Source organism: Terrapene carolina, unplaced genomic scaffold, assembly GCF_002925995.2.
Source record: "Terrapene carolina triunguis isolate 2854851 unplaced genomic scaffold, T_m_triunguis-2.0 Scaffold57, whole genome shotgun sequence".
NCBI classification, from domain to species: Eukaryota; Metazoa; Chordata; order Testudines; family Emydidae; genus Terrapene; species Terrapene triunguis.
In genome coordinates, this window is record NW_020664408.1 from 1,124,147 (window position 1) to 1,152,143 (window position 27,997).

General features: G+C 39.1%; 1 protein-coding gene across 1 annotated transcript; it reads right to left on the bottom strand.

Moving 5' to 3' along the window:
* Positions 1–56: 56 nt before the first annotated feature.
* LOC112118942 (zinc finger protein 879-like) lies at positions 57–27,997 on the bottom strand. Its single transcript, XM_024217449.1, has 7 exons — positions 27,919–27,997; positions 23,200–24,374; positions 19,498–19,594; positions 12,929–13,174; positions 7,930–8,063; positions 4,733–4,856; positions 57–862 (listed from the first exon to the last, which is right to left on the bottom strand). Exons 1-7 carry the CDS (start codon positions 27,945–27,947, stop codon positions 664–666), a joined length of 2,004 nt encoding a protein of 667 aa, XP_024073217.1. The 5' UTR covers positions 27,948–27,997; the 3' UTR covers positions 57–663.

A 27,997-nucleotide genomic window follows, 5' to 3' on the forward strand; every position in this document is an offset into this window, starting at 1 on the left:
AAACTTAGTAATCTTTTGTTGCAACTCCAAAGTAAGTACAGACAATATAAAACCACTGAGTTTTTAAAATTAAGTTTATTGGATATGTTGTCTATATTTTTATTTTACCATTGATTAGTTTCTGATGAGACACACTTTGCATATAATAATCTATTATAGAGTAGCTAGGGAGCAGTGATATATTTTCTAATATAACTAATTCTGAGAGCCAGTGCACCAGCAGATTTCACTTTCAATCATTTACTTATTTAAAAATATGTACCTATATTTACAGTGAGCAAGATGACAATCCAAGAACCGATTTGCAGAATTCAATGCACCCAAACTGGCATTTCAATAAATTCCCCCTTTAACTGTCAAACTCCCTAACTTCTAATGAAGGACAAGTCAGCATGAGGTAGTCAGAAAACAGGATCAAGATACTTAGTCCTCACGTAAAACAAACCTCATTACTCATAGCATGCCATGCTCCTCTCAGGAAAACCAGAGTTATAGCAGATACTACAGTGTAGATGAAGCCTCCTACAAGGATCACTCTTTGAGCCTCAGGTTCAGTCACATTTGCCAGTCCTTCTAATGTCATCACTGGATCAATTTCTCCTTCTCTTCTGGCTGACCTACTGCTTGATTAGCTGCTCTAGTACACATTTAAGCATGAAGAACCTAATGCTCCACTGGAAATGGTTTGAGGCTAGGGGTGGGCTGGGTGCTGATTAATGAGGTTTCTGAAATGAGATGATATTTCTTTACATGCTTCCGGAGGAGTTGCTTGTCAGGGGAAGAATAGCAGCAAAAACTACAGCCAAACGCCTCACCAGTGTGATGTCGTCGCACATGGAGGTCCAGGCTCTTCTTCTGGATGCTGTAATGTAATGGAAACTTATTAGAGCTTACTGGGAAAAAACTGTAACTACTACTACTAGAAGGAGTATTACAGTAGTGGCTAGAGGTCCCAACTAAGATCAGGGTCCCATTGTGCTAGGCACTGTACAAACACACAACAAGAATCAGTTTCTGCCTGGAGAGTTTATATTCTAAGACAGACAAGACAGAGGGTAAGAGGCTGAAAACCAGAGTATGAATTTATTGAAAAATATTTGTGTTTTGACTTTGTACTTTTAATCACATTCTCATTATTTATGGATTATGACAAAAGAGCAGGCCTCCAAAATAAGAATTTAAGCCATGAGCCAAATACTGTTAGTATTCTACACTAAAATGTGAGCTCTGTTGAATATTTACTATGGATCTCATCCTGTTCCCTTTGACCTTACTCACTCATCAGTATTAAGAAGCTGAATAATGTTCTATATAGTTTATATACATTCCAAATAGCCACTTGTATGAATTTGTGTATATACAAATTCATACAAACGATTAAACAAATATTTTAAGAAAACCTTTAATGCTCCAATATGTTTTACTGTAGAATACAACCCCCCTACTTTAACTTATAACATCTTATACTGTCCTGTTAGGTGCTTTATTTCTGATATGTAAATTGCACCAGTATAGAATCCATTAGGCTGTTGATCTGAATGGGCCTTATTCTTCAGCTTATATAAAACGGTCCAGTTCAGAAACATTTCAGGTCTTGAATTTCCAAATATAGAAGTTGGAGAAACAAATCTGTGATGGTAGAGAAAGAAGTTTGTGTGACACATTTTAAAATCCACTACTCAGTGGACTCTTCCTATTAGCTGGACAGGTGTCATTGCAGATTTCATCCCATCATTTCCTATTAACTTGACTAAGGTGATACTAGGGTCTCTGCTGAATCCAAGGCACATAAACAGTCTTCATATGTGGCAGCTCAAATCATGAAACTTTTTTGTGACTAGCTATAGGTAACCCAACCCAAAACTTTATTTTAGTCTCAAATTAAAATTAGAATATTGGGTAGAACTCAGACGTGTATCTAAATTGGTGTAATCTGCACATTTTTAGCTCCTTTGTTATTTCATTTATACCATTTTAGGGTATATGTCTACACTGCAGCTGGAGCTGTGATTTGAAGCTTGTGTAGATGTAATTGCATTAGCTTTAATCTACCTATCTTGCAAAAAACTGCAGGAGTGACACAGCAGCACAGGCATCACAGCAGACTGTACAAACACACCTGATCCCCTGGGTATGTACTTGCATTGTTAGCCTGCGCTGAAGCCTGCACTGTTGTGCCCTCATTGCTATTTTCAGTGTGCTCGCTTGATTAAAGCTACACAAACTGTAAATCGCACCCCAGTGTTGACATATCCTTAGATTTGCTTACACATGTACCTGTTTACTTACTCATCACTTTACCCTTCCTCTTTGAATATGGCCCACTGAGATCAACAGCCTAATGAATTCTATATTGATGCAATTTACATATCTGAAGGGGAAAAAAAAGGCAACTAACAGGACAGTATAAGATGGTATACGTTGAAGTAGTGGGGGTTGTATTCTAAAGTAAAAACATAGTGGAGCATTTAAAAAAAACTATTTGAAGAAAATATTGAAACAGTTTGTATGAATTTGTATATTCACAAATTCATACAAATGGCCACTTGGAATATATACAAACTATACAAAACATTATTCAGCTCCTTACACTGATAAGCAAGTAATTTGGTATACTGAAATTCTATAACAAATACATGTGTGAAATGTTCTTTAAGTAAATAGCACATTCAGAGCATGATACAGCACACTTGCTGAATTTAGTTACTCGTGCATAAGGCCCTACTTAATTTGCAATATTATGGAAATCGTGGATCCTGCAATATTAGGCTTCCACCACAATTTTGACAGCAGGAGCCCCTACTCTCAGCCCCAGGCTACCGACAGCGGAAAATCATGGAAAAATAATAATGGACCTTATTAGCACAAATAACACGGTCCACTATTACTTTTACGTGATTTTTCCATGGCTTGTCCACAACTCAGCCACAATTTTTGAACTATCATCCTTATTCGTGCATTATATTTAAGCTCTGATCCTGCACACATGTACATGCATGCTCAACTTTGAAGATATGAATGTTCCATTGACTTCAATGGAACTACTCCCATGTCTAAAGTTAAGCATGTACGTAAGGCCAGTATTAGGGCCTTATTACAAACCAACCAACCTTGCACTTTGCACTAGTGCAGGGAATTAGTGAATTCTGTAAATCCGTAAATCCGATTAGAATCAAGGCCAACATGTCACAAAACTGTACTTATTTTGTCAATCATTTAAAATAAAGCACAATATACACTAGAAAAATATGGCAGCATATTTTGTAAAAAGATTTTCATAATATGAGAATTCACTCCAGTGCCCTACTGTTAAATCTTACTTGACAGGAGGAGAATCTGACACATTTTTGTGCAGATTATTGTGTGTAGTTTACTGAACTGCAGATTAGCAGTGTTCTGCTCTGTAGTTCTGTGGTGTCTGTTATGTAACAGGAATATTTATTTTCTGACTCCTTCCTGCTCTCTTCTCTAACTCATACAGTAGAACAATCATCATTCTTATAACTTCTAAGAAGGCAGTCATCTGCTAATGAATGTGTCCTATTTCTGTCTCAATTTGGCAGTGAATTATCTGCGCCAACTCTTGAATTTAATTCATTTTTTTATCACCAAATCTGGACAATGTTTAGAGTTCTTAATTTCAGTGTAGCTGTCATGAAGATTAGGAAGAGACATTTTTGTTGTTGTTTTTATTCCTGTGTTCAGTTACTGCAAGGCTCACAATGTAGGTCAGGGGGTTGGGAGTTTACTCTGAATTCGGTGTTTTTGTTATTTTACCTCTTATTTGATGGATGCGTTTCCATTTTGAACTTTGGTACTAAAGGAAACTTGGAAGTAACACTTCAATTTTGCAAGCCTAATCCCATCCAATGCTAAATGATTTACTATTGATGGTTATATAATAGTCCTTTCAACCAAACAAACCAACAAATGGGTACGGCAGACAAAACCTCTCTCAGTTTAAACCTTTGCAGTTTAAACATCAAGAGGCAAATGGTATTTCACTTAACATATAGTACCATGTTCAAAGACATAAAAATGTAAAATATTTAAGTTATCCTTTTGTAACCTTACACACTACAAAATGCTCTGTAACATACTTCAAAATGTATTTGAGCTTTACCAAAATTACCTATTGTTTCTATACTTGATACGACGTACAGTACTGTGCAAGCACTGTCAAATGAACAAAAGACACGTGTACAACCTCACAATGAGACATGCCTTACGTAATATGACAGTTTTCCAAATTTTGGGGGGGCGGTGTGGGTGGCACTACAAGCAAACTGGCAGAAGAAATCAATATGAGGAAAAGACCTAGTGAAGCTGACGTAACAGTGGGAAGAGACTCCCATTCACTGAATGAACGTATAGAAACACGTTCTTCTGTCATAATCCCAGTACCCCATGACACACAGATATCATCTCAATTTCCCCTCAGATATTTTTAGATTTATCGTCTTCCGATTCCATATATCCTCCCTCGTAGCCTGTACAATGTCAGTAGAAATTAAGCGGAAGCAGAGATAAAGGGGTTAGAAACATCCACTTAGAAAAACTAAACTATTCATTAGCTCTTTGTATCGAATGACTCAGTTGTCTATGGCAGTGAATTTAAATATCTGGCTTTTTTGTTGATGGGCAGAGTATGTAGGAAACAATATTTTATTTAAAAACTGCATAGTTGTACTGTGAAAAATCTGGCCAAGCAAGGGGGACTATTTACACTTACCAACTGTACGAGCACATTTCACATTTGTAGGGCCTCTCACTTGTGTGAGTCCTGAAATGTCTGCGCAGAGAGCTTGCATCAATTGAGGCATAAGAGCAGATTTCACATTTGAAAGGCTTCTCACCTAAAATATGGAAAGCAGGGGACATGTTCACATAAATGAGGAATGGGGGCTGGAGGGATGAAGGATTCAAAAGGAATCACCAGAACATTAAAAAAATATCCTCAGACCCATTGGCTTGTCTTTTACATATTCCCATCTGAAATAAGATCACTTGAGAGTTTATGCTAGCCAGGACATGGAAGGTTTGGCCTGCTAGTAGCAGCTTAGGTTTCCACTGCCAAAGCAGGTTACTTATGGGGTATGTGAGGGCAATGTAGCTGCATCAACAAGAACAAGCTTCAAACACAGTCAATGCCTATGTTTTGACAGATCTAATAGTTCAGCCCCCCGTTTTTGACCTTCTACGGCATCTGCGGGCAAAACTCAAATCGCTTCAGTTGTAGAGTGATCAGATGTCCTGCAAATGACTTAAAGAGAGGCCTTCGTGACTCTGTGGCCAGTTACAAGTTGTGGATCATATACTTGCAGGCTGCATCCATGGCAAGAGCTGCCTTGGTTCCCACGTGGACTTCCAATGTCCTTCCCTCAGGTACTGAATGGTTACAACATGTAATCTAACACACTTGACTTGAATATCTATGTAAAAGCTGTTGCAATAAATAAAATCTGAAATAAAAAGTATGTTCTTGCACAACAGGACAATTCTAGTTCTAGATAGATCAGTTATTGGTAATAGACATCTTTAACCTTAAATCATCACATGAAGTGGAACTGAGGTAAACTGACTAACTCCATTTCCAAATTGAAGATCAGTTTACTTTTCTGCTAAAAAGACTTTTATCCTTGCCGCTTTTCCTGCATCAGCCCCATAAATACAGAATGCTAACTCTCAGCCTACTTTAAGTCACTAGGTTAACACCAGTTAAAAACAGTTTCTTGCAAATTGAAGAGGAGGTAGAACAGAAGTTCTCAAAAAGCAACAGGAAACAGCATTAGCAGTGAAGCCAGGATATTAATTATTTTTTTGTAAAAGTAGCATGGACACCTTTTAGCACGAGCACAAAAAAATAATGCTTAAAAAGCAGAGGACATTAAGGGCTTCCTCCTTTTGGTGCACATAGAAATTTTGCATGCACGCCCATCTGCACACATGCTTTAATCTAAACGTTTACCTGCATATTTTACAACATTTATCTAATACAGGAGAACATGGAAGTGAAACAGACTATAAAGAAAAACTAAACTGATAAGTCTATTTTCATGGTTCAAACCCAAATGCAAAAAACAGACAATTCAAGTTAATGGTGAAAACTTAAAAAATATATTAACTTATTTCATTTTTAAAAAGTTAACTTATTAACAACATCAACACTGGTAAGGTAGTATTTCCCCTCAAATATATGATTTTTAACCAGTGTGTGTCTAATTCTCCATTGGAACCATTATAAATGCAAACATGCAGGACACTTCCATCTCCAGTGCTTTACATGTACTTTTGGTATCAGTTCATCATAAAGTAGATTTTGTTCTGTATTGTCTTTTAACAATAATAAAAAAAATAATGATCCTCATTTTGGACTCAGTATATAGAATCTTTAATCCCCAGGGGGAAACTGAATCTCAGAGAGGCCAAAATTTTCAAAATCAAACTCAGGCCTAGTCTACACTTGAAATGCTACAGCACTTCAGCACAGACACTACCTACGCTGACAGGAGGGGTTCTCCCACTGACACAGGTAATCACCTCCCCAAGAGATGGTAACTAAGTTGATGGAAGAATACACCTGTCGACTTAGCGGATCAGGTCAGTTTAATTGCTGTTGCTTGGGGCGTGGATTTTTCACATCCCTGAGCGACGTAGTTAAGCTGACTTCATTTTCTAGTGTAGACCAGGCCTTACCGTTAGACACTTAATACTTGGGGGGGGGGGGGGATTTCTACGCCACTGCACAAGTGCAGGATTAATGTCTGCTGCAGATCCCCCCGCCCCAAATAATTGATTCTGATGGGAAGGCAAAGAGAAGCCGCAAGAGGGATCACGCTGCAATTATACCTTACACCCACTAGGAGCTGATGTGGTGCCAGAAAAGAGGGCAGCTGGTTCATGGGCTGAAGCAGCCAGCCCCGGAGAGGAAGGGGGCAGAAGCTGCCTTCCTCACAGTGCTCTGCCTGCAGGGCCAGGTGAGGAGGCATGGGATATAGGGGGGGGAAGAGAGAGCAGGGCACATGAGGCTGCTTGGGTGGGTCACACAGACTGGCGATCAGAAGGGCTAGTCGGGGGGGAACAGACTGAGACGGGAGCACAGGAGTAGTGGGGTGACAACATTGAGCCAGGGGCTGAATGGGAATGGGGGGGGGGGTCTGCAGGGCCACAGGGGGTCTGGGGTCTGCAGGGACACACATGGACGGGGCAGACTAGGGGTCAGCCAGGATCTGCATGGGAGAGGCTCCCCAACTTTCTAACAATCCAAACTTAGATCGATCCCCTCCCCTCCCCCATTGTAGACTAGGGCTTAGATATTTGATTATCATTTATTCAGTACTCAGACAATGTATACACACACACACACACACACACACGCAGAGAGCAAAATAATTTTAAAAAAACCCTCACCTTGTCCAATTTTTTTGAATATTAACATGTTATAGACATGCCTGGTCTGTTAAATATACGTAATCAGAAATTTCACTCAGCAAAAATCACTAGACATGACATGTCATAAGCATAATGATGCACTCTCTGTAATATAGTAACATCCTGTTAAATAGACAGATCTGATAACTGTATCCCTGTAGAATGTCTCTAAACAGAACTCACTGTTGTAATGATTATTGTATTTAATATTTACATGGCAAGGATTTGTAAACGTATAATACTTTCTAAATAAATAAATAGATAAAATTTAAATACATGGTTAACTGGGGTGCTTTCCTGAATCAGGGACAAAAACTAAGTGCTGTATACTCGCTATCATAGCCAGAGTACCTTCTTTCCTTAGAACCACTGTAAATATTTGCTGAGGAACAAAGAGAGAGGTCCAAACTCTCATACTGCAAAACAATCAACCCTTTTTAAAAAAAAAAAAAATACAGTTTATTGTAAGTGAGAACATAATGCACACACAGAGCTTACCAGTATGGATACGCATATGCTGTATCAATGAGGCCTTTAGCCTAGTTTTGTACTCGCAGTGCTGGCAATGAAAGGGTTTGATGCCAGCATGTATTCCCATGTGTCTCTGTAGAGCCAGTTTTGAAGAACACTTCCTGCCACAGAGGAAATAAGCCTTGTCACAGCTGAAAAAAATAATCATCTTTTTTTCCTGGATAAACGTTCCAGAAGGATGACATTTCTCAGTTACAGCATCCAATTGTGTTATTGTAGCCCTTTAATGACTTTTATAGCTGTTAGTTTAATGGGTATAGATAAATATAATCAGGGGAGGGAGAATGAAAGAACAGATTTCTTTCAGTCCTCACAGTAGTTAAACATATTTAATTTAATATTGTATTACCTTTAAAATATTAATGCATAGAACGGCCCAAATATGTATAATCTATGCACAGGTAATTTACTGGCAGCCTATGCACATAATGTGACATTCAATTGACCGTGTAGGGCAGCAAAAAGTAGAGATCCAATCTGAGCTTCTAAAAACCATTGGTGTCAATGGTAAGTACTACCTTCCCAGCTACCTGACCCACTTTTTCACTCTTGTACATTGCAATTATTTACATTGAAAAGTACACCTCTGAATGATATATGGGTTTATATCTCTTAAAAAGAAGAAATGAGAGTTTTTTTACTATTAAACATAGATGTAAATGTTTGAACAGTAATATAGATATCATAAATTCTATTGCTGTTCATGTGAATTTAGGGTCTGGTACTTCTTCTAGAGCCATCAATCCTTCATGCCAACAAACTGCCTATCTATATGTTTTCAGCACCTAAAACTCCCCAACTCCCAGCAACATTAGCGAGAACTGTGGGTAAGCAAGAAGTGCAGGATCAAGTCTATAATGCAGTCAACTTATTTTTAATTAGTAAAATATACCTCCATTATAAGTTTTATTAGAAAAAATATAAGCAAAAAAAGATTTGGGTCAAATCCTGGTCCCACAGAAGTCAATGAGAATCTTCTCAATTGATTTCAGCGAGTTTAAAATTTGGCCCTTCACATTTTCAAGTTTCTTTATCAACACTATTATAGAAAAATCATTTTCATTCTGATACATTCCTGTACATTAACTGTTAAGGTAAATGCTAACCCCAAAATATGTGCACTAAAGTCACACATTACTAGTACCCATTGACTATTTTGCTTACACCCAATATATTAAAAATAAAGCTATAACATACATATTTCATAATGCAGATTTACTATTTTAAAAGTTTGATATTGTAGTACTTTCACTCTTTCACTGATTTCTGAAATTTACTACATACAGCAGTTTACCTTATCTCTGAGATGTCAATCATGCAAAAAAACCAAACAGAAGATTAATAAAAATTTCCAGTTTAGTTAACTCTTAAGTTATAATTTTTCAAAGGATGTTTGGCTGCATCAAAATTCAAAACAAAAAGATGGAAAAATGGACTGAACTCTCAGACGTGTGTAATTTAACACTCCCTTGCACTGCAGAAATAAAGCTTTCATCATTAAGAGGATATAAGCCCATCATTTCCATAGGGGAAGTGAAAGCGGTTAAAAAAGCAAATTGTTAAAAACCTTGCTGTTCACAGAAGATATGCAATCTTGAATAAAAGAATGATTTCAGTAAAATCAAAAGCTTGAGAAGAAATAATTGGATTTAAACAGTGGATTTCAACATGTCAGCCACCTATGAAAAGCAAGCTGTGCCATTCTAAATAATATTTGTTACACCAATTTTTTTCCTTCCTCTAAATATTCGTGACCTTTTAACTGTAAAGCCTTACTCCAAATAGTAGATTTTCACAGACCTAGAATTTGAAGGATTTTTTTTTTTTTTTAGAGCTACAAAATAAATACACAGCTCAAAAACACAGATGCTGTCTAATTTCCATAAAGCCTTTTGCAATCAAACAGCCATGCACATACGGTAATTCAAAGTTATAAGTACTCTCATTCACTGAATAGGAAAAAATTCTCTGTCACTGCTTCTGCTCACTGCAATCACAATCAAGGCACTATCTTTATGTATTTAAGAGATACCTATTTCACAATTATTTAGTGGAGCAACCCAGTTCCATCACTCAGTCATGTGACTTGAAGAGAAGATTCTTTTGGTTTGAACTGTAGTTAAAACAAATAGTTTATATGCATGGTTCTAACAGTTGTAAATGATTTAAGGGGACACATGAAGACTCCGATAACCTTGTGGTCTCATCTCAGTGTTTGTGGCATAGAATGACCCAAAGATCCATAGATAGTGATCTGTGTCTTTTTTTTTTTTTAAATATAATGCTAGAGGAGATGATTTATGAGTGTAAGTATAAGGAGAGAAAAATACTGAGATTACATGTAATTACGGCAGGGACAACTCATTTTCACCCTTAAGAGGAAAATAAGCAGTACACCATAGGGGTATTTCAGACACCTTTAAAAAAAAAAAAAAAAGTCATGGATTGTATGTACAATATTTACATAAGTTAGCAAGTAGGAAATGTCCTTATTTATGCTAAAAACAACACTTGTTCAGTTTTAATTATCAAAGCAATTTACCGTCTAATTTACTTTTCATGATTTATGATGCTTACTTGTTGAATTTCTCTCAGATTGATCAATGGAATGGACTAGATAGATTAATTTGTGCTGCTGGTTAGTTTCTCGTCAGGTTCACTTTTATGATATATATTTGCATGATACTGCAATAAAACTGGGTGGCTAACATTATAGGAGAATATTAGTTTAAAAAATGTTTCCACTAGAATTAAAAAAATAATAATAACCATTTCATTTAATCTTAGGCTGTATGAAGACTTTTTTAGTGTAAAAAAAAAAATTATTATATTTTGGTCAAAGCTGACCTGACATTTGGCCTGATCCCATTAGTTTCAACAAGATCAGGACTGGTTCCAGAGCACCTTTAAATGCAATCCTGTGACTTGAAATCCAGCTTCTCTACCACATGGGTTACAGAAGTTCCAAGTATGCATATTTCTCCTTAAAAAGAACTTTTTAAAAATAAAAATATAAATGAATATCAAAATTACTGGTGGTGATGTGCTAAAAATTCACAGGCTGTTCTGCAAAAGTAGGTTTATAGAGTTAAATGTAAATATGTTCCTTTCAGTAGAATCAGATCACGTCTCTTCTTTTAAGATAATCAGGAAAAACCAATTTAAAACAAAACCAATGAAATATTTAAATTCAACTAACATTATTTCAGTCACAGAAAAAGAAATTATCTGTTAGTACTCAGTTAATGCCAGATGTTTCACTGAAATCTAGCACCTGGCTTTTTTCCAAATTCTACATGACATGCATAGGAAAGTAATCTCTCTAGGGCACTTAAGAAACGTATCATATTAGATATCAATTAGCAACTGCCAATGTGATCATTGAACAATATTTATACTCCAAATTAATGATTTGGTAGATTTCCATAAGCTATTTAAGGACTTGTCCACATGGAGACTTACTGCATGGCAAGCCAGGGTTTGAATGAACACCACACTAGCGGATCGCACACTAAGTCGCCCTGGTTTTGTATCAGACATACTGTACTAGCGGAAGAAGAAAAAAAAAAAATCATTGTTATGAACCCACTGAAATACAAAAGGCATAAATGAAAAAAGCACAGAGGTACATCCTTATCTCTGAATTTCCATATGTTTAAACTGGAGCTTTGTGATTGTTATGTGTTTTCTGTATTAAAATTTATATAACGAGTAAAGCATTAAATAAAAACAGCATTTGTAAGGGGAGAACAAAACAATACTAGCCCTTTGCTGCCCCCTTCTGGAATATACAAAGGTTCTCATAGAAAATACAAGCAGGGGTTCTCAAACTGGGGGTCGGGACCCCTGAGGGGGTAGCAAGGTTATTACATGGGGGGGTCGTAAGCTTTCAGCCTCCACTCCAAACCCCGCTTTGCTTCCAGCATTTGTAATGGTGTTAAATATATATGTGTTTTAATTTATGGGGGGGGGGGGGTGTCACACTCAGAGCCTTGATATGTGAAAGGGATCACCAGTACAAAAGTTTGAGAACCACTGAAATACAGTATTCAGGAATTCAGTAACAAAAAAATCATTTCTTAGCTTACAGCCCCAAGCCTCTTTAGCCAACACCAGTCCTCAAAAACTCTCTCTAGCTTTTTCCAGGGTCATATACTATATTCACAGACTGTTGCTTGGCTGGCTTGCCTTTTGCCTCTGTCTCTCAGTTTGTTCTGTCTCTCAGTTTCTGTTCTCCTTTCTCACTCCCCGCACCCACTACCCCCCAAAAAATAGTCAGCAAAACCCCTCTGCCCACCCAGTCTAAAACCCATGGGCAGGTTCACATAACTCTTTTGTTTTAGGTTGGGGGGAGGTGGGGGGGTGTATTTGTCTTATGTTAATTGAAGCGTGAGTTCATATTCATCAACCTCATGGAGTTTTTCTTTAAACTCAGTTCATAACAAGGTTTCACCCAGCATGTGACAATATTTAACATTTAATCTAATATTTAAATCTAACATTATTAGATTATTATAACACATGTAACCATACATTTTTGCAAACATCAGGTCTCTCTTTCTGAAAGTGAGGTCCATAGTGATAGACACACAAATGCAGTAAGTCTCACCCATATTCAGTTAATATTTTTAAAAGGTGTCAACTAGAAAATCTACTGTATATAACAACAGTATTGACAAAAAAGTAAAAGAAAAATTCCATAAGAAAACCTGTCACGCATATGTGGTAACAGTCCCGCCCCCCCTTGTTCTATTCACGTGAGTAGCCCAACTACAGACCTATTTGTATACACAGCTATACCAAGAGAGTGCCTATTTTTACAGATTAACTGTGGGCCCCTCTCTCTGAAAATATTGCCCTTAGCGAATAACAGTACTTGAATAATAATCCTAAAATGGAAGTCTATAGGACTACTTGCAAGCATAAAACAAACAGAGTTTGAACCTAATTATAGCATAAGCCTTACCTGTTGCAGATGCTGCACACAAATTCATTTGAGTTCTTTTTTGTTCTAATTGTTCTTTTTGTATCCAAGCGCACAAGAGTATTCTCCGTTCTCTTTCTTCTCTTCATCTCTTTCACTTTCTGTCTTTGATGGACATGTTTGTGATGCCTGCTCATTTGACGTCTATATTTAAACGCTTGGCCACATAATGAACATAGGAAGGGTCTGGGAGTTTTGTGTTTTGCCATATGCTCTTTCAGCTCAGCTCTGGGTGGACAGTAAAGAAATACAAATAAACAAATTAGCAAACCCAAGCCAGAATTAGACTTAAGAATTCCCTTCCCCCACCAAAAAAAGTGTAAGTTAATCAAACTGTAAATAAACTGTATCATCTTCAGTGGTGGAAAACATCTTATTAGTTTGGGATAAAACATTCTCAAAGGTAGGTGAAGATGTAATTGTATTTTAGAAATAGTGTTAGTTTCATGGGTGAGCAAGTGACTTGTTAACATATCACAATTCCATGCTAGATACATGAAGTTTTTATATATACACACATACACACACACACACACATATATGACTCCCACAAGCAACTAGATAAGATATTCAAACATTTAGTACTTAGACACAGGACAAAGTTATATTTAACTAGTTTCCTTGAAATTATATTAATCTAGTAACTGCTTATGTTTTTTAAATATTGCAAAAAATATGGTTAAGCAAATGTCTTACAGGTACACCGCTACCTTGATATAACGCGACCCGATATAACACGAATTCTGATATAACGCAGTAAAGCAGTGCTCCGGGGGGGCGGGGCTGTCTGCGGTGGATCAAAGCAAATTCAATATAACGCGGTTTCACCTATAACCCGGTAAGATTTTTTGGCTCCCGAGGACAGCGTTATATCGAGGTAGAGGTGTGTTTATATATAATTTTTACTCACACTCTACAAGGCGAGGTTAGCATTCTTGTAAGTAGTACTTTCATAATATATTAGTATAGTACCATTATTAAGGTGAAGACCTAAGAAGGATAAACCAGGTCCAACAATTGTTACTATCTGGGAACAGTTAGTGCTGCAGAAGACAATTAGGAACCCACAATGAGTACTTGTGGAGTATTAGGGCTAGTCCACACTGGCAACGCTAAGGCGCTCTCCCAGCGCTCTTAAAACAAAACAAAAAAAAAAAACCCTGAGCGAGAAAGTTGCAGTGCTGTAAATTGCCAGAGTAGACAAGCCCAAATAGAATAGCATGTTTTAGGAACCAGGACATTGCTTTCTGGTTCTGCTTCTCTGGTACTTATTTTTTATAGTTATTGAAAAGTCAACTTTTGTTTTTAAATCTAAACCAGTTTTCTTTTTCTGCTATGCAATTACCAATAATACACAGTTAGATGACTACTTTTGACTTGCCATTATTGAGCTAGGGGACTTCAATACCTCTCATGTGGTGATCTCTTCTTTAAAAGTGTTTGTGGATTTTTTTTGTTTTTAAAATTCTGTGATAATCAGTCAGAAAAACCTTACCACTTTAAATCGGGAGAGGTTATAAAAATATACAAAGTATACCCCTTCTTTCAGAAACAGTGTCTTCTTGAATTTAACTAGTCGAAACAGCAGGAAAAAGTCAACGGTGGAGGGGAAAACTCTTTAGGATGAGTCTTTTATGTACAGTTTGAAACTGCAGCTGCAATCTTGGAACCCAGTGAATTCATGATAATTTCTTATTTTTTAAATAAATATTTTTATGGAAATGTGTTCAGCTTTCCTTCAATATACAGCATTAGATACGTCTTCAGTTTAACCTTTAATGATAAAATCATATATACAGATAAGCACGACAGGCAACATTTATTATTGATGTAATTCTACTGAGGTTAATTAAATTACAATAGAAATGAATTTAGCCCTGTCATTTTACCCTTAAACTTTTATTATGTTATCTTGTTGTTCAAATATGGATACTTCTTGAGTATTACTGCCAAAAACTACTAAACTGTTACTACGCCATTTGAAATCTGAATCATCATGTAAAGCCTGTGGAAATAACTCTCTCATGCAAAACTGGCATCAAAGATCAAACCAGGTGATAGGCACATTTTTGCATTAATAAAAGATATTGTCTTTGAAAATAAGTATAGGCACAATAGTATGTGAAGGATTAAATAGGCAGTATATTTTGTCAAGGTTGGAAGGAGTAAAATAATCTTAGAGACTCAAAGTGGGTGAGGCAATATCTTTTATTAGACCAACTTTTGTTGGTGAGAGACAAGCTTTCAAGCTACACAGAACTCTTCTTCAGGTCTGGGAAAGGTATACAGGCTGCATCTTCACTGCAAAGTAAAAGGGTTCGACCCCTGGGTGCTGGCTTGACTCAAGCTCGGCCCCTCCAGCCCTACAGGGTTGGGACCCTGGGTCTGAGCCCTGGGTTAGCACACTTTCAGTGTAGATGCAAGAGGGTTAGGCTTGAGCCCAGGCTCAAGCACGGGCTCATGTTGCAGTGTAGACATACCCTCAGATTGTCATAGCTAAATACAAGGTGGAACAGATTGCTTAGCATGTTTTTTGTCCTATAACTGAAGAGATGTTAATGGGCCACTTCACCTTGAATGGTTCCTCAGAAAGTTTGTTAACAATATGTTCCACCTTGTATTTAGCTGTGACATTATCTTTCCCAGACCTAAAGAGCAGCTCAGTAAAGCCCAAAAGCTTGTCTCTTTCACCAACAGAAGTTGGTCCAATAAACGATATTACCTCACCCACCTTGTCTCTAATATCCCAGCACCAACATAGATAAGCTTATTTTGTTTGCAGTGTAGTCATATCATATGCTTAAAAAGATCTGGCAATGGCCCTTTGGGAGGGAAGGGGAAGCTGATGTTTGCATGTCAGTGTAAAAACAGAAGCAAACAAATCTGAGTAAGAATACTTTCATTTGTGGCAAGTAAAGTATAACTTCATAGAGAACTATTTTATTTGACACCTGGTTTCATAACTGTATTTTCGTTGTTCACAGCGTATTCATTGAGAGTTTGTTTGTGGTTTATCACACTTGAATGAGCTGATTATTTTAGCAACAACAAAAATCTTGAAAGTGTAGGAAGTGAAGAAAAACAGAAAATAAGATATAAGTGGTTACATGAATATTAATGATTAATATAACCAACCCAAGACAAAACAACAGTGTTAGGAGGTGACCTGTGAAATTCCATCAACTTTAGCAATATGTGCTAAATGCCCCCCAACAGCTTTGTGAAGAAGAGAGGCATTCAGCACATTGTTACCTAGGGGGAAAAAAGTGTGTGTCTTTTTCTCCCCCATTTCAGCCAATGCCATCCAGCCTCACCTGGATTGCCAATTCTCTAGTGTGATGCCCCAGCAACCATTGTATTGTCAGTATCACAAAGGCTGGATTACTCAGCCTACTACTATAGTAGACGGGGCAGAAAAATGCCAGTTTTTAATAGTATTACACAGTTTTGCAAAGATTTTAAAATATTTTATCCCTTTGGGGATAAAATATTAAAAAACTATTCAAGTTAACGTTAAAAATAAAAAGGCACTTACCTGACCCTCCACCCACAATATATACCAGCTCCATGCTCCAGCGGGGTGCGGTGGTCAATATGACATCACCAACAAGGTGTCATGATGGAGCTGAAGCCGGCGACCCTAGAGGGTCTGAATGTCCCAGGACCTAAGGAAGAAATATGTGAGCTTTTAATTAACAACGTGCTGAATGCCTCTCATAGCCTGGTTGCTAATGGCATTGAGCACATATTGCTAAAGTTGATGGATTTTTGTCAGTTTCCTTTAAAAGTTACTAATCTTGCCATTTCCCCCAAATCTCATTAATATATCACACAGAAATGTTACATTCAAAGATTATTAAGGTTGCAAAGTTAAGCGCTCAAAAGAGAAAGAAGTTAGAAAAATGCCAGAATCCCTGCAAGTCTCATCCCTCCAGAATCCCCGTCCTAGTCTCCCCTCACCCAACCCACTTCCACCCTCAGGTGCCTTGTCCAGCAAGTCACAGCTTCCCCCACAGCCCCATATCTGATCTGTCTCTCTCTCTCTCCTCACCCTGGCCACTGGTTGCCTCCTCTGCCCATGTGGCCCATCACCACGGGCTCCCAGTTTCAATCTCTGTCCCGCCACTCAGTTCTTGTCCCAGTCTTTCTGCTCAGCCAGTCCCAGTTCTCCCCACAAGTTTTCCCCTTGTCAGATATGTTCCCCCAGTTCTCTCCCCTCCATCCTCTGGCCCCTCTGGTTCCCAGTCCCAGTCTGTTCGCCCACCCAATATCAGTCTTTTTGCCCATCCCAAATCTCAATCCCAGTTTTCACCCCTTTCCCCAAGCTTCTTGTTCCAGTCTACTTCCCCACACTCACCCCGCCCAACAAGACCACTCTGCATTTGTATCAGGCAACTTCTTTCTCCTCACTGGGGCTCAGCAGGAGGTCACAGGAGAGAGAGGTCCCCTGCTCTCAGTTCAGGTGCCCAGAGCTGGACACAGCACAGTCTGCAGCAGCCCATGGCTGCAATTCCAAGGAAAGTCCTGCTGAACATTGGGCTGGAGTGTGCCCAGTGCAGATGAAATCTTTGGGGAATTTAACTTGCTAAAAATCTAAGAAGTCTCTATTGAATTTATGTGAACTGTGATTTTTTTTTTTGCTCAAATTTCAGCAGATTTTCAAAGGGATGACAAAAAGCATGTGATACAATCAAATTTAAAGACCATGATATATTTGTGGGGCTTTAGGGAGCCTTCCGTCTATTAGATAAGAAGAAAATCCTGCATCTTGCTGATGATTCATAGACTCTAGGACTGGAAGGGACCTCGAGAGGTCATCGAGTCCAGTCCCCTGCCCTCATGGTAGGACCAAATACTGTCTAGACCATCCTGGATAGACATTTATCTAACCTACTCTTAAATATCTCCAGAGATGGAGATTCCACAACCTCTCTAGGCAGTTTATTCCAATGTTTAACCACCCTGACAGTTAGGAACTTTTTCCTAATGTCCAACCTAAACCTCCCTTGCTGCAGTTTAAGCCCATTGCTTCTTGTTCTATCCTTAGAGGCTAAGATGAACAAGTTTTCTCCCACCTCCTTATGACACCCATTTAGATACCTGAAAACTGCTATCATGTCCCCTCTCAGTCTTCTCTTTTCCAAACTAAACAAACCCAATTCTTTCAGCCTTCCTTCATAGGTCATGTTCTCTAGACCTTTAATCATTCTTGTTGCTTTTCTCTGGACCCTCTCCAATTTCTCCACATCTTTCTTGAAATGCGGTGCCCAGAACTGGACACAATACTCCAGCTGAGGCCTAACCAGCGCAGAGTAGAACGGAAGAATGACTTCTCGTGTCTTGCTCATAACTCACCTGTTAATGGATCCCAGAATCACGTTTGCTTTTTTTGCAACAGCATCACACTGTTGACTCATATTTAGCTTGTGGTCCACTATAACCCCTAGATCCCTTTCTGCCGTACTCCTTCCTAGACGGTCTCTTCCCATTCTGTATGTGTGAAACTGATTGTTCCTTCCTAAGTGGAGCACTTTGCATTTGTCTTTATTAAACTTCATCCTGTTTACCTCAGACCATTTCTCCAATTTGTCCAGATCATTTTGAATTTTGATCCTATCCTCCAAAGCAGTTGCAATCCCTCCCAGTTTGGTATCATCTTCAAACTTATGATGGAAAGAAAGCTTCCTGCAGCTACCTGTTGGTAGTAGGAAGCAGCTTGACTGCTCACGACAAGCTGTCTGGCTGTAAATGTGTCACTACCAGGTAGGGCTAGATGACTTTTTATTATTAATTATTATTATTATTATTATTCAAAACGCTCTTTGGACAGAAAACTGGGTTTTGACTAAATTAAATTTTTCATGAAAAGTATCTGTTTTCTATGAAAAATGTTGACTTTCTCAAAACAAAACAAACCCAACACCCAGAAAATCAAACTTTTAGCTGAAAACTTAAAATTTTGATTTGGAAATCCTGCCAGTTTCTCATGGTTGTTGTAGTTTGGGTGTCTCATGCCGCCATTCTCCTCTCCTAGCCACCAAAATCCCACTACCATGTGGTGCCTGTTCTTTTCTGCCCTTCCTAATGGTATCTGGAAGGGGAGGGGGGGCTAAAGGAGGAGTACTGAAGGTACCTATTCTGGTCTCCCCCATCACCAATGTCCAGAGTGGCCATAGGGGACCTCTTTCCCATAACAGCATAAGAGCCTTTGTATTCAGAACCCAAGTTACCTTTTCCCCACCTCATGTCACTGTCATAGGGAGCCACTATAGAGCTCTCTCCCCCTCGGATACCAGCAGCAGGATGTGGTGTTTCCTGAACACAGCAAATTCCATCACGTTATTTTTAAAACCCTGTTTTTTTTCTTTAAACACTCCCACTCCCTCACCCTTTTATATTAAATACTCACATGTAGGGCTCTACCATTCCTTCACCATCACCAGTAACAGGATACATAAACATTTATGAAATAGTTTGCTGTGTTTAATAACCAAGAAACTAGAAAAAGAGACAAACAACTAGTAAAGCATTCAAATTAAAGAGCTACCTACATTTGGAAGAACCATCTTTCACATTCGGTGCATTGATGTGGTTTGGAACTGTATTTGTGGGTGCGAAGATGCTTGTAGACCTTACTCCACTCTCTCTCTGTGTGTTAAAAAGCCGTAGATCATTGAAATGTATCAGCGTCAGAAGAAATAGAAGTAAATACAGAAAATATCACTAATTCTTCTAAAACTATACATTTGACCATGTTCAACAATCTTCCTTGTTTTCAGCTATACATCTGTTTGAGAGAGCCAAATTCATCACTGGCGTAATTTCAATAACTTCAGTGATATTACACTGGGTGAATATGGTTTGGTAGTATGTATGTATAGTAATTCAGGAAGAACACTAGCTGTATAAATAGAACAGACAGGGGACTATGAATTACGTAGCTATAATTCCATCATGGGGTTCTGCTGGTAACAACAAGCCATAATGGCAAAGTTGAGCGGCTTATGTATTACTCAGAACTCCAAGATGGAACTGAAACATCAAAACACACAATTTTTCCTGCTTTTTAATTTTATATAATATAGTGAGCTAGGGACCAAAAAGCCCCAAACATGTCAAGTAAGAGGGGATAAAGAATTAGTTCTCAAAAAGATTTCAAAGCCACAATCTGAAATGAACCATCAACTCCTCCACGGGTGCATCTTTTTATTTTTACGTGAATTATCGTGCACATGAAGTGCTGAACAAAAGAACACAACAAAACAACACAAGAGGTTTAGGAGAGCACCAGTTCTGATCTGAAGGGATCGTCTTTAGGGGTGAAAGAGAATAATTCCATTTCCATTCTTGCTCTGCTCTTGGCTCTTCTCCAAGACTGCTATGAAAAATGCCAATGTGAACACCTGTTCAGTAGGAAACATGACTGAGAGCACTAACTCCTTTCACACAAAGAATTATTATACATAGTCACTGAACAGACAGTACATGGTGGTAACTTTTGGTCTAACTGATCAAGGGCAGATTCTGAATACTGACCCATAGGTGGAAAGCTAGTGCCATTACCTGTTCTTTGGGCCTTTCTGTCCTCCGTCAGGTTTATATTGAGAACCAGAATGATAATGCCAGCTTAAAACTACCTTTTTCTTTCTTATTTTGGGGGAGGGGGACAGAAAGGGGTGCTAAATGAAGTACAAATACTAATCAATGTAAAATGTATGCCAAAGGTGCGACAAGTCTATAGTTTTGTTGTAGGATAAGGGTACGGGATGAAGCTAATGTAAATTTTAACATAACTGATAAAATAGTACAGGAAAGAGAGAAAACATTTATTCTTGTACAAATATTTCCCTGTCACCATTGTAATTGTCCTTCAGGTTAAAAGTCAGAACAAGTATGCAGCACACAGAGTTATTAGCTGTTACAGACAGTTTTCACTTTCCTGGGCAACTCAAGGAATCAATTTAAGACCAAAGCAAGTTCAGGGCTTACTAATAATAAACTTCACAGCAATTAAAACTTACTACAGTTTCCAAAACCATTGCCATAGAGAAAAAGCAGGTCTTTATTATCTCAGTTATACAAACTCATTAGAACTGTAGACTTGGCATCTCTGCCAAGATTAAATATTAGAGTGAGTCCCATTATCTGCTATGGACTATTATGACTAAGAAATAATGGGGGGGGGGACAACTTGCTATTCTTATACTGTTTCTCCACTTCAGCATCTTCAGAATTCAACAAAATACAATATCCTTTTAGAAGAGCTCAGTTTTGTGATCACTTTGCATTTTTGTGAGGAATGCAAAAACGGGAATACCTGAAATATTTATGAAACAGGTTATAATGGACACGGGTGGCATCTTTTAACAGGTAGGTCCACTTCAAAAAAATATTTACATCGTATTTTAATTTAACATTAAGGGACACATTCTGCCCTTAAAAAACACAGACACACTTCTCAAAGTCAATGGATGTTACACAAGTGTATCTGAAAGCAGAATTCAGAGGTATGGAAAAAAAAAAAAACCCACATCCCTGAATGACAAAAGTTTTGCCGAGGAAAAGCGCTGGTATGAACAGCAGGAGAGCTCTCCTGCTGACAAAGCTACCGCCGCTCGTTGGGGATGGAAGTTTTTTGTTGGCGGGAGAGCTCTCTCCTGCCGACAAACAGTGGCTACAATGCATGCCTTTTAGTGGCATGGCTGTGTCGCTAAAAGTTGCATAGTGTAGACATAAAAACAAACCACTTCTAGTCACTTAGGCTAAAACTAAAACAAACAAACAAAAACACTAATTGGATCGAGAGTCTCCATTAAAAAAACAAAATTAGACTTTGAAATTAATGGTTCATTACACTGAATGGAGCAAGTTGTATGTTTATATATGCACTTATAGTCACTCCTATAACTGTAGAATTGGAGCACTTCAAGTTATTTTAAAACAGAAATAAATATAACAATCTCCCTTTCTCTCCCCACCTTCCTTTCCACCCTGTAAAAGAAACAGTTTGATTAGTTTATATACTTCTTGCTTGCCTATGAATAAGTGGAGGCGTTGTGCATTTGTATGAAGAAACTACCGAGAGAAAGTTGAAGTAGTGAGTTTTGAAATTGATTCTGAAAGTCACAAGATTCAGCTGTCATATTTATTTCTTGCAGGAATTCTGTAGACGAGGTCCAGCTCCAGGTACGTGCAATCTCAAACAAGACCAAAACAGACAAAACTAGCGCCTCAGTCTCACATGGATCAACATATAATCTGAGGGCAATAAATCCTTTTCTATATAAGATCTCATTCCAAGCAAGTTGTCCAACCTGGTCATTATCACAGTAACCTGTTTTCCATGTGCCACCATACTCACCTCATTCTTCAACGAATATTCTAATTCACTACATTTACAAGCTATTACGACTACCGACTACAGCTACAGACACCATAGCACCTTCTCCAAACACCACCCACACAGATAGCTTCAGTTTGCACTTTCAGACAGACTGCAACAAAAAAGTGGGAAGGAAGAAACTTAAGTGGCAGAAAACAGTCTGACACAGGCACTAAGAATTTTTGCATTATATGCCATGATTTGATATAATATTTGAAGTCAGAGAAGGCAATGTTGTCTATTGGACTGAGAACCAGACTGGAAGCTAGGAATTCTGTCATTCTAAGCAAGTCACTTGGTCTTTGTCAGTTTCCCTATTCATAATATGTAGATAATAGCTACATCACAGCCAGGTAAGTATTAGTTAATGTTTACAGTGGCAATGTAGTGGTTTAAAGATAAAAACAGCAGAGTGTTATTATTAAACTAGAGACAGAGTAAATCCCCGTAAAGTTACTTTTCCCATTACATGTGACATGACTTTCAAGTCCTAGGAAAAGTTAAAGTCCAACTTAAAAAAAAAACTCTCTCTCTCTCTCTCATATTATATATATGAACGAGAAAGCGAGCGAGAGAGAGAGAATGAATCCACAGATTATAGTTTAAAATGAGCTGCAATTCTGTAGAGCATGGTAACATTTTCATAAAAAGGTACATTTGCAAAAGCTTCTTAAACACACAGATTTGTATTGCTCCTGCCTGTAACCATTTTCCCAGTAACACTAAGATTGTTATAGCTCATCACAGATGGTATCATATTACATGCTGAAACTCTAGAAGTACATCTTTGTAACTCCCAATATACATTATGCTTACAGACAGGTTTACAATGAGGGTGAAAGTACGAGAAAAATAATTGTTTGAGACTTACCAATAAAATCACAGTGCAGACATTTAAACAAGTCACCATAATGACAAGATACGTGCAGATTTCTCACTTGCTCAGTTTCATAAAGAGATGAACACTTTGTGCATTGAAAGAGATTATGTTTTCCATGATGGTTGTTCCTGTGCATTTTCCATGCACCTGGCGACATAAAAACTCTCTTGCAAATCAGACACTGGTAGCTCTCTTTTACTGGCTTGTGTGTTTTCAAATGATTTTCCATTAAGTTCCATTCAGTCATGCAGCAATTGCAATAAACACATTTGAAGCCCTCGTCCCCATCATGACATCTAACATGGATTTTATAAGCACCCTTTGACTTCAGTTCTTGGTCACATATGTTGCAGTATTGTATTCTTTCAGCACTTGGTTTTAAGGTGCAAATACCTTTCAAAGGCTGAGCTAAGCCACTGTGTTCAGGTCTGACCTTCTTCTGACTTTTACTATTTTCTTGTTTGACTTCAACTTTAGTTGTTTTCACTTCTGCTTCTAAGGTTTGCGTTTTAATGCTGGAAATGCGACACAGGCCAAGTGACATGAGATGTTCAGATTGGGCTTCCTCCTCATCTTTGCTTCTTTTAGATTCATTAGGGTCTGTGGAATATGAGAGGGGATTAGGCACCACAGAGCAGGGCTCCTCAAGCTGAAACTGACCTGCTTCTTCTTCAAACAGTGTGTTTACCTTACTAGAATGAGAGACACTAGGATTATCACTATGATTCCCCAGGCTCACATCACAGCATTCAGGGCTCATGTTATGAAGCATCTGATACAGAAATGACATCTTTGCAAGGTTTTCTTCATTTTCTTTGTTTTCTTGGCAGATTTCATCCCCTATGCTGTATGAGTCATTTTCATCTTGATCTGGGCCCATTTCAAGGCATTCAGAAATGTGGCAAATTCTACCTTGTTTGTGAATGTTAGTCATGTGAGTTCTGATTTTATTCTTGATACTGCTTGTGAACTGACAAAGTTTGCACCTGTACACTTCAACCAAAAACATTTCCACCAGGCTGGCAATTTGGGCTTCAAAGCCCTCTGTCGCAGAGGCATACAATCGGGATGTTGTGATCTCCTCAGGTAAATGTAGGTTTGTGGAAGGAATGTATTGGTATTTATATTTAAATTCATTCATCTTCAGAAAGTGCAAGTACACAAGTCTATAAGAGAAACATAAATAAAGCAGTTAGTAGCTGTTCTATAATCTGCAAAACTGGTATGTCAGCAATCTTCTCCAGAAGAAGATAATTTATTCTAAATCTTCAGTAATACTAAGCAAGATATACATAAAGTGCTTATTTACATTTTCCCAAGTAGAGATTGATGCATACTCTGCTGTGGTATATTTATACTTCAATTATTATGGTTGCCTTTTCTCAGCTGTTACAACAAGAGGACATAGGGTCAGATTATAATCTAAATTGCATCAGTGTATATAAAATTCAAAGGTGAAATCATAGCCTCTTGGAAGACAACAGAAGTTTTGCCAGTAGAAAAATTAAACCTAAATGCCTCATACAAAGCAGTTCATTTTTTACTTCAGTAAATTGTTAATATTACAGATGAAACATTTATTCTGTAACTTCAAACTTGAGATTTTAGAAAACTATTTATGTTTAAAAAAACAATTCCAAATCCATTTGCTACTTTCTCCTCTAGTGGATTTTTGTTGTTATGCAAGTCCCAAAATGAATACACATTTATGAATCCCATGGCAAAGCCTTTTCCATAGAAAAATGCATCATTAAGATACAAACATCTCAGCATACATTCGTTCACAAATCTATAGAGTTGACATATATACAGAACATCCACTACTGACAAAGGGGTGTGCCTTTTAATATAAATCTTTAGTCTGCTAACCTCCCCAATTCTTTTAAAATAAACAATAAAATAATCCAGAATGCATCACAGCAGCTGGAAGCCCTAGGTCTGATCATCTGTAGTACATCCCTCTGCATACCTTCCCCTCCTCCCACCAATGCAGGATCACTCCTTATATTTAGAGCCCTACAAATCTGCTAGGGTGACCAGACAGCAAGTGTGAAAAATCGGGACGGGGTAGGGGGTAATAGGAGCCTATATAAGCAAAAGACCCAAAAATCAGGACTGTCCCTATAAAATCGGGACATCTGGTCACCCTAAAATCTGCAGATATCCACTTTATATCCAGTGATGTTTGCAGATCACAGAATCATAAAATATTAGGGCTAGAAGGGACCTTAGGAGGTGATCTAGTCCAACCCCCTGCTCAAAGCAGGACCAATCCCCAGACAGATTTTTGCCCCAAATGGCCCCCTCAAGGATTGAACTCACAACCCTGGGTTTAGCAGGCCAAACCACTGAGCTATCCCTCCCCCTCACGGATCAGCTGCAGATACAAATTTTGTATCCACTGCAGGGCTCTACTTATATTTTGTTTTCAGGCGCTGTGAATTCCCCTTACGCAGGGAATGGCGAAGAACCAGCTGACCGTACCTACTACAGTGATTCAACAGCAAAACCAGGGAGGTAGTAGCAGCAGGGGCTAGTGCCAGAGGAAGACAATCAGTGGCGGGTCCCTCTTGCGCCTGTTTGGCAGCTCGACCCCCCTCCCTGCTCTTCCTTTTTCCTGCAGCTTCCCCCCACGCTTTTGCCAAGGGCACACGGTCACCTCAAAGCACCACCTACAGCTACAACGGCTGCGCCTCATCCTCCCTCCCCCCGCCGCCGCCGCTTGGACTGACTCTACTGAAAACACGTGCCGCTCCCTCACTGCCCGGGTCAGCAGCGCGTGAAGGGAAGGGAGGAAGGTTCCATTCCGCTCTGCAGGGGTCACTGACTATGTTGCTGAGTTAGTCTCACCCTGTTTCCGGGCCTGCGCGGCTCAGACACGCCCCTCTCCGCTAGCTTTCCGGCTTCCGGCCCGGAACTCAGGGGGCAGTGTTAGAGCGCGCGCTCAGCCCTCCCGCCTCCTCCCTCCATAACACCAGGCTGCCCCACTCTAAGGGACTGTGCGTAAAGTGACGCACCCAAGAGCGCCGCGGAAGGACTCGTTTGAAATCCAAATCTCAACGCTTTAACCACCAGCGACAGCTCGAGGTCCGCGAGCGCCTCCCCATTCCCATCCCTGTGTGAGCTTAGCTCGGTCATTTAAACCTCTGTGCTTCAGGTTCTTCATCTTTATAATCCAACACGTTGTAATTTATGGTTGCATATGAGCTCTTTGAACCAGGTATTAAAACGCGATATTATCATCTAGTACTCTGTGCCGTGCTTAGCACAGTTCTTGGTTAGTCTTTCAGAACATAATCATCGACGTGCAGGACTGGAAGGGACCTCAATAAGTCATTTAGTCCAGTCCCCTGCACTGAGGCAGGACTAAGAAATAACTAGGCCATAATCATATAATCCTAGCACTGGAACGGACCACAAGAGGCCGTCTAGTCTAGTCCATCCCCCTGCACTCAAGGCAGGGCTAAGTATTATCTAGTACCTATAATGAATAAGAGGTAATAATAGCAAAGTAGTAAGTACTAGCATTATTAGCACCTGAGATTATCACAACTGAAACCATTTTTTAAATCTAGTTTAATTTTCTGTGCTTATGCTGTTTCTCTACTGCATTTCTTCCCATTTTGAAAATGAAAACAGACACCTGGGGTTCATTTTTGTTTTCCAGCTGACAAAAGTCTCCCTTTCCCATCCAGAATAATTTATTTTAAAAAATGTCTGCAAAATATAATTCCCACCCCCAAATATTATCACTAGCTGCTACATTTTCATGACAATCTTGCAAGACTTCCTACTCAGTTTAGGGCCATATCTACACTAGAGAGTTTACAGTGGCACAGCTGTACAGATGCAGCTGCATTGCTGTAAGATCGCTTGTGTAGCCACTCTAGGTCGATGGGAAAGAGCTCTCCCATGGCCATCGACATAATTAAACCACCTCCAACAAGCCATGGTAGCTATGTCAGCAGGAGAGCGTGTCACACTGACATAGCGCTGTCCACACTGGCACTTCTGTTTGTGTAACTCAGTGCGTTTTTTTCACACCTCTGAGTTACATAAGTTATATCAACAAAAGTGCTAGTGTTGACATAGCCTCATTGTCTTCTTCTAATACACTAGGGCAAGGCTGCAAATGCCTTGAGTATCAGGGCTGCAGATGCTCATCTAAGCCTGCTCTGACATTAAAACAATAAACGATGAAATCTTGTTTATGAGCTATTAAGTTTTATAAAACATAATTCAACAAAATAGCCACAATGTCCAGGACCGGCTCCAGGGTTTTTGCCGCCCCAAGCATCAAAAAAAAAATTAAAAAATAAGCCGCATTCGCGATCTGTACCGCCACCACTTCAGTCTTCGGCAGCAATTCGGCGACAGCGGTCGTGCCACCCCTCTCCGATGGCTGCCCCAAGCACCTGCTTGCTGGGCTGGTGCCTGGAGCCGGCCCCGACAATGTCTGTACTTTGGCCCTAGTCTCCCTGGCAGTTTCTCTTTTACTTAAATTAACTCCATATGTCCACAAATTCAGGCAACCTCGGTAGTTTTTGGTTGTACCCCGGTTTTCAGAGTTTAGTATCCCATTTCTTATTTGGGGTGACATCTAGGGGCCACACATCCCAAGAAGTCCTGAGCACCTGCCTTTCACCCGCTCCCCTTTGTTCTATAATCACCCCAAATTTCCTGTCCCCTCCGCCACCATCATCCACCCACCTCTCAAACGCTGGGTGCGCCCGCCCCATGCAGCTGCCAGTGTCACGGCGCCGCGTACAGATCGCTTGAGCCTCGGGGA

Bases quoted from the DNA above. Each gene is read 5' to 3' on its own strand.
- LOC112118942 (XM_024217449.1), bottom strand. From the start codon at position 27,947: ATGGGGCGGGCGCACCCAGCGTTTGAGAG. The intron at 19,595-23,199 runs GTAAGTCTCAAA...TTTAACACACAG, and splicing joins TCTGCACTGTGATTTTATTG to AGAGAGAGTGGAGTAAGGTC. The intron at 4,857-7,929 runs GTAAGCTCTGTG...TCCATATTTTAG, and splicing joins GCATATGCGTATCCATACTG to GTGAGAAGCCTTTCAAATGT.